The sequence below is a fragment of the Spea bombifrons genome, chromosome 8 (genome assembly GCF_027358695.1).
Source record: "Spea bombifrons isolate aSpeBom1 chromosome 8, aSpeBom1.2.pri, whole genome shotgun sequence".
Classification (NCBI taxonomy): Eukaryota; Metazoa; Chordata; class Amphibia; order Anura; family Pelobatidae; genus Spea; species Spea bombifrons.
The window spans coordinates 4,185,823-4,199,554 of record NC_071094.1 but is presented as its reverse complement, the minus strand read 5'-3'; the positions used below and the strand labels follow the sequence as shown (position 1 = coordinate 4,199,554).

At 40.9% G+C, this 13,732-nt stretch overlaps 1 protein-coding gene across 1 annotated transcript in view; it reads left to right on the top strand.

Annotated features, from left to right (window-relative positions):
• TTLL11 (tubulin tyrosine ligase like 11) overlaps positions 1-13,732 on the top strand; it is a 42,824-nt gene that overhangs the window by 9,613 nt on the left and 19,479 nt on the right. Inside the window, exons 4-6 of the mRNA XM_053472615.1 lie at positions 4,918-5,493; positions 6,550-6,645; positions 7,487-7,605. Of these exons, the coding sequence (XP_053328590.1) occupies positions 4,918-5,493; positions 6,550-6,645; positions 7,487-7,605 (791 nt within the window). The remainder of the gene's footprint in view (positions 1-4,917; positions 5,494-6,549; positions 6,646-7,486; positions 7,606-13,732) is intronic.

Below are 13,732 nucleotides of genomic sequence, written 5' to 3'. Positions count from 1 at the left end.
AATGTATAAGTGACCCCAAACTTTTGAATGGTAGCGTGTGTTGGGGGTTCTGCAGATTTCATTATTCCTGGTTTGACAAAAATTGGAGAATTTGGACATATGACCGGTAGTGGAATTAAATCTCGCGAATGGAATCGGAAAGCCTCTGCGAGCGCAGTTCATTACGCGATTCGGCGACAGCCGCTGTCACTGCGGACGGTTAATTGACGGCTCGCCGGCGCCTTATTACTGCACCGTGCATCCAACATCGCCGTAGCCGAGACGCCAGAACGTCTGGAGATAAAATTATTATTTTCCTTGACAAACTCCTGGTCTCCCCCCCCCCCCTCGCAGGCATCTTCATGCGCAGGATGCTCTCAATAACAAGAATTATTTCGCTTCTTCGCCGCCTCGGTGACCTCATCCACAATTCTATTCTTGCTGCTTAAAAGCCCTAAACCATATTATATTCAAATACAAAAAAAAAAAGCCAATACGCTTATCTTTGGCATACCTCCCAAGTGTCCAGGATCAGTGTGACCAGTCCCTCTTTTGTTTGCTGGGTATCACAGGGTTCTACAGCCCTAAAAGCCCCGATAATATGTATAGAAACAGCAGGGAATGGGTTAATAAATTAAACAGGGTAAATAAAACCCATTATTCTTTTTCTACATGCCCCACTCGGTTACACCAATAGCTACCAACAGGCCCGTCACATAAAAAGTCTCGATAAAGAATGTCTGGAGGTATGCTTACAAAAACAGCCATATTTATTTGATGGACAGGAGACTCAGGTGTGAAAGTTTTTATTTTATTTTTCACCATAAATCTTTTTTCACCATAAATTGTCCGCCCCGACGCAGTCCTCAGAAGCTTGAAACCTTTTCTTTTCGCCGTAAGTTGATACATTGAGAAAATTTCCGAGGAAAAAAACGCACCTTCCGCCGAGTCTCGCTCCGCGGTCCGATTTTCTATCTTATTTTTTTTTGGCCCCAAGTGTCAAGTGAGCGTTACGGCCGCGCGCTGAACGTCTGACGGGGAATCGATTACGCGATAAAGCTGTCCAGCCGGCAACAAATAAATATCTTCTCAAGTAAGACCTGATTTCATCAGCAGGTCTGATCGCCGGGGGGGGGGCTTGTTGGCATCGCCACGGATGCTCTTTAACGGTTAAAAAGTGAGATTTACTGCAAAAAAATTCTAAGCTTTTAATACGGAGATTTTTCCCCCAACCTTCAAAAAATATCATTGTTTTTTTTTTGATGGTCTTGAGTCGCCGTCTCAAACTTTTTCCCGCTTCCATGATGTCATAGATCCTTAAACTTCTTGACTCTCGTCGGAAGACTTTGCCAGGCAGGACTCTTCTCCTCTCGTTCTCTCGTACGGTATAAAGGCGATGAGAGGCGATCATCATTTTAAATAAAATTACCACGAAGCATCGCTGGCATTTGCCAACGCCGCGGCAGAAACGCGTTCCTCTTCTCTCGTCATTTTTCACGCGGCCTCCTACCAAGAAGTGGAGGTACGTTCTGACAGGTTATTAATGAGTCATTTTTTTCCATTTTCTGTCTCCCGTGGCTCCTCTTTTACTCGGTTAAAATTTAATTAATTTCATTGCCCGGCCCCCCACCCACCACGCACATCATACAAAAAGTTTCAGTTTATTTTCTTTTCCAAAATCCTTCTATTTAATGAATGTTTCAATTGCCCGGAAGAAGTTTCATAGAGTTTTTCTCTCTCCACTGATTGGCGACTTGAAGCCCTGGTATGTTTCTAATCCAAAATTTAGGGGCACACTAGTCAACAGCCTATGGGGGTTTTGGGACCACCCATTTTACATACAAGGTATTTTGACTCAGTCGTTGGCGTTTCGGGTCCCAAATGCCTAGGGGCTTCTCTTGACCCAACTCTATTGGGCGTCTTAGTTGGTTCATGGTGGATCCCGTGTTCTTCCAGGTCCAGAAACAGTTTTAGGAGGGCCGAGCGTGCCTACAGCGTTCCGTATGATGAACATTCTAAAACGGAACTCTCATATTACGAAATAGTGATGTCATAACTTACCAGTTGATCTGGGAGCTCTCCCCCCCCTCTTTTACACAATTCTCTCATTTACTGTTATTGTTACTCGATAATAAAAGATTGTTACACGGGCGACCTTGGTGATTGGCAGGATGCCACAGAGTTTGCGTTTCGAGGTCATTGATTCGAATCCCGTCCAGGCTGGAAAGCCGAAAAATAATTACCTTCTGACAGATGTGGCCCATTTGACACAGGCTGGCCGCCTTGGTCCGGTTCCTGGACGGCAGATGTCCGTCTCACATCTACTCGTGTCACCGCAGTTCATAATCTCCGCGGCACGCGGCCGCACACGCAACAAGCCTTCGAACAAAGCTGTCCGCTTCCCAGCGCCGGGCACGTCGAGCAGCTTTAGATGTCCCTGACATTTCGCGGCTCGGAGCTTTGGATGAGAAGATCGTACTTGGACACCTTTCGTTGCTTCCCAACATCTGCTTACATAAACATTACAGTCTAAAACATTCTAAAAGTATGATACGCGCTCCGAAATTCCTGTGCCTGCCTCTTTCCCCCCCCTGATGCCCCTCTTTCCTCCCCTGATGCCCCTCTTTTCTAGGAGGTCAGAATGTTTGCTGGGTATGAGGGGATCGCAGGGTTCTACGGCCCTAAAAGCCCCGATAATGTGTATAGAAACGGCTTTATAAATTAAACGGGGTGAATAAAATACTTTATTCTTCTCAATGCCTTACCAATACATGAAAAGCTAACTATAGGTTAGATGATAAAGTCTTGGTAAAGCCCCACCCCTAGCCACACCTCCAGCCACGCCCCTAAAGTATTTTAATATTTTTAGATCCAACCAAAAGTTTACGTTTAAACCAAAAGGCCAGCATGAAAATGTATGTGTGTGTGTATATATATATAAAAAACTATATATATATGTTGTGTGTATGTATGTGTGTGTATATATATATATATATATATATATTGTGTGTGTATATGTATGTGTGTGTATGTATATATATATATATTGTGTGTGTATATGTATGTGTGTGTATGTGTATATATATATATATATATATCTATACTGTATATATAGCATGTTTTTTGTGTTTAAACTGACTGAGTCTGTTTACAAACAAAATGTCTTATAAACAGCTATGAAATAATATAATAATAATAATAACGGAATATATTTGCTTTGGGGGAAAAAAAGATTATTTGCATCTTACAATTACAGCTAAAATTGCATCTTTTATAGAAGATTTACCGTTGGGAAGTTAAATATTGAACATCGTTTCTCTCGGCCCCTGTACCGGTGAACATTCCCGCGTTGGCCATTAGAGGGCGCTGTGTGGCCTCGGAACGACGGGCCGCCGCCGCAGACGAGGACGATACCTTCGAACATTAATCAAGTCGTAAATAACCACAATTCAGAAAGTTTAACAAGGTGCATCTGTAAGGGTTTCACTTACATTTCTCTGAGAGATGTGCCTGACCTCTCTGATCTTCAAGACATCTGAATCATCCTTGAACAATCCATTGAGTATGAATTGGGTTGAATTCATTGGTTTCTTGGAAATTTTCCATGACAAAAAAGGGCTATTGTGTGAGCATCAATTTAAATCACCAATTCCACTGATTGTCCTTTTTCTCTCTTAAAGGAACTTGGCGTAAAAAAAAAAAATCTTAGTTTTTTGTTGCTAGTGTGGAGCCAGGCAGCCTGCTTTGGATGAACCACAGATTGGATGATGGGAATTGTAGTTTATCCTTCAAGTTACCTGCGCTAGTGAAAGCGTGACAGAATTAGAGCAAGCGGCTCTGTCCAGTTCTCGCTAATTAGCCGCCAGCGTCTCAGGATTTTCCGTAACCCGCATCTAATTAACCCATTAGCAGAATGCTTACGGAAACATAAATGTTAAACCCTAACCTTGAAGAACTTGATGAATGTTCTGCCGCCCAAGACTGTCCTGGGACGCCATTCCTTTATAAATCAGCCTTGGTAATACTTTTAACTATTAAAATAGTGTTCAGTTCCTCCATTTTCACCGGAGTCATCAGTATGGCGACCTTGCCCCATATATTGGGCACCTTATTTGCCCTGTGTGTGTTCTACAACATTGCAGAGAGGGGATCCCCCCCCCCCTGTTTCGACAAACCCCATCATAATGTGACGACCCATTCATACTTTTGTTCTTTCAGCCGATCCTTAATTTAGGGAACAAATTCACGTTCTGGAACTCGGCGGTTCTACAGATTGAAGAACCTCTTCCCCAAAGTGCCTTCACGCTTTAGAGGCACCCACGGCCGTAGCAATGCTCGTAACGAGGGGTATCCCTCTAACCACGTAGCGGAATGATTCACAATCCTTATAGAAGGCTGGAACGATCCATAGGGTCTTCTCAATCCTTACGTAGTCAACGTCTAGACCTCAGACCAAACTCTAGACCAACGTTTGAAGCCCACTCCTCGGTAGCATCCATACAGATGATTTAAGTCGGGCGCTAGGCTCACCATGCAGCATCATCTAGACCACATTAAACTGTCTTTAGTTGAAGGTGATACCTTTTTTTTGGTGCCACCATTCCTAAAAACCTAGTCACATAGTTTTTGGGGACATCAGAGGTCTCTTCTCCAGATGGAATGAGGTCCTCAAAGATCTTGAAGGCTTATTTAGCATTGAATCGTTGTGTCTATTGGTCCAATAAAACTTATTAACTTCAACTAAAGACTAAACTTTCTCCTGGGCTATGTTGCAATCTCCATTCTTCATTACTATGGGTAACATACGCAACATTCTTGTATATATACCCGCTTTCATTCATAAACTCAGACATTGTATGCGATATACATCCTTTGAGAACAGTTTTAATAAGTAAATATAATTAATATATAATTTTTAAGTGTATTTATTATTCCCAGGTACGTATGGCTAAAGAAAAGGACCCTCTGTGGAAGCCCACCTTCATTGTGAAACCTGACGGGGGTTGTCAAGGAGATGGCATCTACCTCATTAAAGACCCCGCGGAAATCCGCATGATGGGAGGCATGCAGAATAGACCCGCGATAGTCCAGGAGTACATGAGCAGACCCTTGCTGATAGACAAGCTCAAATTTGACATTCGCCTCTACGTCTTGCTGAGGTCTTTAGACCCCCTCGAGATCTACGTGGCCAAAGAAGGCCTCTCGAGGTTTTGCACGGAGCCGTATCAAGAACCGACCCATAAAAACCTCCACAAGGTATACATGCACCTTACCAACTACTCGCTGAACGTCCACAGCGGGAACTTCGTCCACTCGGACAGCGCTCACACCGGCAGCAAGAGGACCTTCTCCAGCATCCTCTATAGGCTGTCGGCCAAAGGGGCCGACGTCAGGAAAGTGTGGTCGGATGTCATCGCGCTCGTGATTAAGACCGTCATTGCTCTGACGCCGGAGCTCAAAGTGTATTACCAGGCTGATATACCGCCGGGGAAACCGGGACCCTCATGCTTCCAGGTAAGCAGAGAGACCTTCTAGGAGAAGACAGTCCAGCTCAAGGAGAGAATCCGTATTACTGAAAAAAATTCTACCCCTTTATAATTAATGTTCCTTTTATAACGAGAATTGCATGGCCTTGACGCAGCACCACGTTCTTTATCAACCTGTAGAGCTGCCACATGCGTTGGGGGCATTTGCAAGCGGGACACCACGCAGCTATCATGGGGCGAGGGCACGTTAGCTAAATGCGTTAAATAATTCTTGTTAAATTAGGTGCAGGTTAACTAAATGCCGATATTCTCACACGGACGCACATCAGTTTGGACCTGGTTAAGCAGCAAGGTCTTGCAGGGGAACGTTACTAGCGGACGTTGCTGTGAGTGGTAACAAGCTAACGGGGGGGGGGTGTGTGAAAGTTTAAGCTAACGGATACGTAATAGATACAGTTATTTCTCTCAGACAGCGGAGAAGAGACTGAGCCGGCAGCTAGCGGGCTGTCGTGTCCCGCATTTGCACTGATTTATAAAGCGGTTTTGTATCTTAGCTGTCGGATCCTGGCATTTAGGATAGAGAGGTGACGTGGGGGGGGGCACTCATGTACTTGGATCTGCATTTAATGGATGTGGAATTAGGTCAAACGAACACGAGGTCACAAGAAGATTTAAAGGGACCATGAATATGATGACCAGTGCCTCCCTGTAAAGGGATCTCCAAAACCAGTTTAACCAGAAGCCCCATAGAGCTATCCAGCATTCTACTCATAAGGTCCAAGTCCAGGAAAAGGTTACAATAACAGCCGCGAATGTCACATATTATAGAATATTTATAAATTTTTTATTTTTTACAGTCGGCCCTTCTACAAGCTTTCCATTTTCCAGACACTTTCACTCGGATTACGTTTGGTCTGCGTCGTAAAACGTAGAAATAAATATAGATCTGCCCGATGGTTCATTCACCAGCTGATGAATAAGGGATCATTCATTCACCAGCTGATGAATAAGGGATCGTTCATTCACCAGCTGATGAATAAGGGATGGTTCATTCACCGCTTACATTTTCTGTTTTTCATCCAAGATTTTAGGGTTTGACATTCTTCTTCTGAAAAACTTGAAACCTGTGTTACTTGAAGTCAATGCGAATCCCAGCATGAAGATTGAACACGAACAGGAGGTGAGATACAAACTGGCTTTTTGGTGTCTGCTGTTTGATGGGGAACCATTGTGGCTTCCCTATTAGAGGGACGCTCCAGGGTCCCAGGGAGCCCCCTTAACAAAAAGTACTTTCATATGCATTGTTTCAAAACTAAAATCAAAGCACAATGTAGTTACCTTAGAAAGAAGCTGTAGCTTCCCACTCCCTCTGTGTCCCGACGTTCTGCAGAATCCCCCCTCCCCATGAAATGGACTAGGCATCATAGGCATTAAAGTTCATATAATGGCTGGAGTGTCGCTTGAAAGCGGGATGGGGTCCAAAAGTGGGCGGAGGCAATTCCACAAGTCCGCCTACTTTTACTTGTCCACGCCCACTTTTCAGTTGCCCCACCCACTTCAAAATATTCAAGTTCATATGTAAAATGGTTAAATCTTTTGATACACGTTTTTAAAATGTGAATCCGGATGCAGCCAATGGGAGATGTCCTTATCGGCCTTCCTTGTTCCCCATTGGCTGATTGGGGCAGAAAAGAAACTTAAGCCTTTTAATTTATGCTAAAACCACTCAAAGTAGGTAAATCCTGTAAAAGGAACCGACGCTGTCGAGCCGAGCTCATCCTCTCGGGTCGTTCGTGGATCTTTCTTCTCTTCCGGTAGATCCGGTAATATTAATAACAGACACATTTTTGCAAAATAGCTCGTGGGCCCTTTCTGTTGAAATAACCGCTGAAACCCGGCTGCCGGTAATAAACTGACTCTCATTAAGGATGTTAATCCGCAGCGTTTCACACGACATCAATAGACGGCGGAAATATTTCCCGTTTTGCGTTGGTAATTTTGTCTCGCTTTGCATAATAAAGCTGCTTCCAGGTGTCTTCGAGAACGTGCCGAGCGCAGTGGACGAGGAAGTGAAGATCGCTGTGATCCGGGACGCCCTCCGCCTCGCGGACCCCGGAACGAGGAGGAACAGCCATAGCCCGTGAGTCCTCTTGTTTTACCTTTCAACACCCAGGTTGCGCCTCTCCTGCCGGTCTCTCGGGGGTCTCTCGGGGGTGTCTCAGGGGTCTCTCGGCGGTCTATTGAACAATAGATATATATTTAAAAAAAATATATATATATATAAAGCAGGGAGATATAGAAACTAATTGACTCCAATTTTTTTTTACATATAAAACTTTCTTCTGGTTTTGTAACGTAGCAACACACAATTTTTCCGGCAGATCGGCCCCCACTCGGCCCATCTAGTCGCCCATTTTCATGGAGATTCAGGAGCCGTATGTCTATCCCATGCATGTTTAATGCCCTCACTGTATTACCCTCTACCACTTCTACTGGGAGGCCGTTCCATTTATCCACCACCCTATCAGCAAAGTGAAATGTATGTACATTATATCTAGACCTCTGAAGTCAAGTTTGTTGAAAAAAAAAAAAAAAAAAGGTTGAAGATTAATGAAAGGATCCGGACCGACTTAGTGTTTCTAGACAGAAGAAAAAAAAGAGAGAGAAAAATGTTAATCTGCAATCCTTGGCTGAACGATCTGGGCTAAGAAAAAAAAATATGTGAAGTCTTTTTGGCTGAGAAACGGCATATAATGAGATTATATCCGATAAGATAAAGCATTCTCTGCCTGTCACTGCACAGAATCAGCGGATACAGAGAGGCTGTCGGGGGATAATCAGGTTTCTTATGATTTTATTACGATAATTCCGGGGTTATTCTCTAAACGCCCTGCGCCGCTCGCAATTCCGCTCAACTCCCCTCCGGATTGGTTACGATCCACTTGGCGATTACACCTCGTAAGGATATCAGGATACGCTTTATTGCATCCCCTCGGAGCCCTCGACCTCGTCGCTCGCCGGCAGATGTCAAAACTGCGGTAATAGTTACAAAAAAACGCCAGTCATCCAACTGAATTGGCATAAAATACGCGATTTAGCATAAAAGCCATACATATTCAGATTCCGGGGTTGGCGCTTAAATAAAAATGACCAATAAATACACCAAACAAAGCAAGAATTCATCGCATACCCCAATAAATACCATTAAAAAAAATAGTAATAATAATTCAAAAAATAATAATAAAAAAAAGCACAATTCCTCCATTCTAACCGTATTTATGGATTAGCAGCCTCCATCTTTCCGTTTCATCGATTAAAACGCCCGTATTTACAGCCCGCCATGCCAAGGATTATTTATCCTTTTTATTACTTTCATATAATTGCTAAATTACCACCTAATGCCTCTAATTAGTTGCTGCAAATTGAGCCGCGTTCCTCCATTAGCAGAAACCATTAGCGGCGCTCCCGGTTACCGCAAACTATTTGGAAAATAGGTATTTCGCTTTGGCTCCTGCGCGCCGCTTGTTAAGTACCTTTAATAACGGCCGCGCTTTCGTACCGTGTTACGTTCCAGCACATGACAAATTAACCCCCCCCCCAAAATAAATAAATCTCCAAGCCGGTCCAATTTTAAAATCCCACTATTATTTTCGGTTTTCGGTGGCGAATGATGTTTTGGGAGCCTCTATTAGAAAATTTGGCTTTAAAGCTGCTGTCCCACCGGCTCCGCTGAATTATTTTACACTTTTGTAAGTAAATTCAGCATCAGAAACATCATTCCAGGCAGTGTTGGCTACCCAGACTAATCATTTTTTTTTAATCAAATAAAATATTTCCCAGAATGCTTAATTGGCACGTGAGGCAGGGGCAGGCATGGATAGGCCGTTGCCATGGAAACTGTAAAGGTTTCTGTGTCTTGGTGACCATTGGAGTCCATGGAGGAGATTGTGAAGGGTCTGCAGTGGATGGATCTGTCCTTACGAGGCCTGGCGACGCTCTGTAGGCAACCTGGACCACCGCAGTGTCGAGGGAGCCGGCCTGTTGGGGATGGTGGACGCGGTGCCATAGTCCAGAGGTGAAGTACTTTCATGTAGTTGGAACGAAGCTGTTGGAAAGAAGGTTGGGAAACAAAAGGGTTTTGGGCAAAAACCCTTCGGCTGAAGACTTCATCCAGAAATCTCGCGAGCTTCGGATTTATTCTATCATCGGAACAACAAAGTAACAAAGACCTCAGTCCATGAAGTTCAACCCTTCAAGAAGTAAAAAAAAAAACCCAACTTTGCCTTCTTGACTTGGAACGTCTTGAGAGCTTCGGAAACCCAAATACAGAATGTTCCGGGACCTTCAAGCAGCTCAAGATCCGTCTTAAAACATTTCACCTCCCGCATACTTCAGTCATTAAAACCCACTTGAGTCCTCCATCCACAAAGATCATTTTTCTAAAAAAAAAAAAAAAATATATATATTTTTAAAAAAGAGAAAATGGAGGACATCAGCCGCCAGGAAGAATACTTCATTTTCAAGGAAAATTCCATAAAATAAATAAAAAAAAATGTATGTCCTTTATCACGTTGCGTAGTCGTAAACAGGATAATAACCGGATAATTAAGATTTAAATGTTTAACCAATAATGACTTCTTAATTACGCAGAGTAGTTGTTTTTTTTTTTTTTGTTTGTTTTTTTTTTTCTTTAAAAAAATGTAGAAATGTCTGGAATTTAGATTTCGGTTGTAATTTGAACAGACTCCGCGATCAGATATTAGCGGAACATCATCCCAGTGACTCCTAATTGCCAGCCATGTTTATTATGCAGGGTTTATCCATTTTAAATGTCTTTTTGAAGATCCTCGTGATTATCGCCCCGTTCCCTCCCAGCGCTAATAATTCGGTTTCCCGTTGTGCGGGAAGGAAATATTTGAGTCCCTGTTTAATTTCGCTAATTAGCCTGGAATAATAAAAAAAAAACAAAAAAAAGCAAGAAAGCAAATATTTTCTTTCCTGAAAAAGAAAACAAGTTCATCAAATAAAGACCGTTTTCTTTTCCCATAAGTATTGTTTAAATTCTGATGTCATAGAAGCCGGGGCATGAGAGGAATCACCTCATCTCTTACATTCTGATATTTTTTATGATTTTTTTTGTCTTATTGTAATTTTTTTTTTTTTTGTACAAAAATACCTCTTATTTATTTTTACAAGCCGGTTTTGGCAGAAGGCTATGAATCTAGACAGAGTAGGTTCCAGGTTCGTAGAATGCGTGCGATGTCACGTATTATCTCAATTGATGACCTCTCCTTTGCTGCACAGGTTACAAAAATTTGTTGTTTTTTTTTAAATAATTTTTATCTTATATTAAGTTTTTTTTTTTTTTGCAATTCCGATCTAATGTTTCACGGCTATATTGCTTACCAAGGAGCTGAATCAGTGGGACTGCACCTTAACCCAAACGAGATGAGCAGAGCAGAGGTCACAAAGCACAAATGAATTTCTACTCATGTCCATGGACTTTTTGTGTCTTTTTTGTGTCTTCATGGCCTCCGTCCAAACCTTCATTGGGGGTTTTGGTCATCTAGACTTCAAAGATCGTTTGAAGTCATCTTATCGAAACGTGGCCAGAACTCACTTGACTTGCAAGACCAGATCTGCTGCTGGAGTCACTGATCGAGTAAGCGAGTGGCGTTGTCGGCCGGCGCCCAACGGTGCATTTGCCCCATGACCAAGATGGCCAGTGTGAGCCTGGGTATTGGAGCGAGACTTTCTAAAAGGTTCTTCTTATGTTCTGGAGCTGGAAATTAATGTGACTTTTGTACACTTCGATTTTTTTTCCGCTCCCGTAGGTGTCGGATGGAATCTCACATCCCTTCCGTGTATCACGTACCCTCCTGTCTATTAATCATTATATATATATATATTTATATGGTGAAAGAGTTTGACCTCAGGGACACCATAGAAGACGGTAATTGGCACATATCTGGCTTAATGTTTCTTTGTGACACCTTTTTTTTATGTCAACCTTTTCCTGTTCTCTGTAGGAACATCGAGCTTTCTTTTTTTTTTCCGCCTTTACCGCCTGGAGATGCCCATTCGCGTTAGTTATGTGCTGCAGCGTGAATTTATAGCAACGGGTATTTCTGCTGCGATTTGCTTCTGAAATGGTTGGTGTCTCATCCCTAAGACAAGCTTCACTGCTACTTTGTATATGTAGATTTTTAAAAAGACTTAATAATAATAAAAATTATTATTATTATATTTGTATTATTAATATAATAATATTTTTAATATTAATATAATATTTATTATATTATTATTATTATTATATTTGTATTATTAATATAATAATATTTTTAATATTAATATAATATTTATTTTATTATTATTATTATCTTTTATTTATATAGTGCCAACAATTCCGCCAACCCCACATTGGCTCTCCAATGGCGCCAAAAGATGGGGAAGGCTTAGTGAAGGTACACCCGCTATCATCATCACGAACAAGAGAAGGTTTAAAGGAAACGCTACCCATTTTTATAACCGGTATGGGAAAAAAAAAAAGTCTATGGAGGAACAGACTTCATTAGCATTGCCATAAAGCATCAGCTCAGTGTGGTGTTTCAGCAGGGAGTATATAATCTATATTATATATATATAAGATAATGATGCTTCTTTTTAGGAAACTGCCTCTGATTTATAATTTTAAATAGATTCTTTGCTTGATATCTTTATAAATTCCTAATCATATGAAATTTTAACCAATCCCTCAGTCATTTCTTAAGGGGTTTAATTAACTTTTAATAATAAATAAAGCAAATTCTCCATAGCTTTAAATAAAGCAGTTGCTTGGAAACAGAAGAATCTGTTTTTAATTTTACCCCCTTTTTTTTATGAAAGTCTTCTGACATTATTCGAGTGAAAGATTCAGCTTCATAAATAGAGCCAATATTTTTTTTTCTCTATGTGTGCGAAGAAAATGTCAGATTATATTATCACAATGTTTAATTTATAAAAAAATAAATCCTTATTTTCCCTTCAAGTGAATAAAGGTACTTGGGGGAAAAAGTCATCTTAAAGGGGAACGTCCATAATTTTTTTATTCCTTGTATCAGATTAAAAATAAATTCTAAAAAATATTGCACCCTTTTCTTTTTTTTTAAACCAGTTGTAGTTTTTTCCCCCCATAATATAATGTTTTCAGCCATTTATATGAATTATTGCTCTGTTATCTAAGCCCCAATTTGCTAGACAAACCCCCCACTCCTTATCATACTGCCTGTGGGAAAAAATAGAATGTCTCGGTCTTAATCACATAGTCTGACTCTCTTACTCATGAAAGCCTATGGAGGATCAGACTTCATTAGCATTGCCATAAAGCATCGGCTCAGTGTGGTGTTTGAGCCATGAAAGTCACCAAAAATATCACATGACTGACAACAATGGCGGCTCCAGGTCTGCAGATAAAGGGGGTTTATTGGAACAAAATTAGATAAAACCAGGATTTTATCAACACCGACCAACATTACTGTATACAGAGGTGAGTTTTTCCATTTTGTCATAAATTGGATCTGTGTAGTGCCATGACACGAAAGCATACACTTTGTCAGTAAAACAAAACAAATTAACATTTCTATGTCCTTAATTTTCGTAATTGAATAATTCACGTTGGGTTGTGTGCCTTCTCATTACTCGAACCCCCAGCGGAGCTCCCACAGCTACAAACCTAATTCAAATTCTCCGTGCTTCCTGTATCTGTTGTTCAAGAGAACTGATTATAGGAACGTGACTTTTGTCGAGCAAAACTGTATTTTAAAAATTATTACAGAAATGTGTCGCTGTATAACTGGCATTATGCCCAGAAAAAAAGGAAGAATAACGTCAAAATATATTAACTATAAATTTAACAGAATCTTGGCTTTTTACATTACTTGTAATATTTAGAGCTTCGCCTTAAAATGTTACATATATAAAAAATATATTTAAATATATAAAAAAATATAAAAGAAAATATTTCAACCCTCAATTACCAGATGGACTAAAATTATTTTATATCATGAACTATTGTTTCCCAAGGTTCCCTAAAAATAAAAAGTGTATGTCGGTCAATGATGAGTATTTACAAACATGGTCCTCAGGAAGTCTCAAAATATAAAAAAGGAATGGGAGGAAGAATTAATTGGTAGGAGGAGTTAGGAGAATCTAAAATAGAAAAGAAATAATAAAAAAAAAAAGATAAAATGAATCTAAAATGGAAAAGAAATTAAAAAAAAGATAAAATT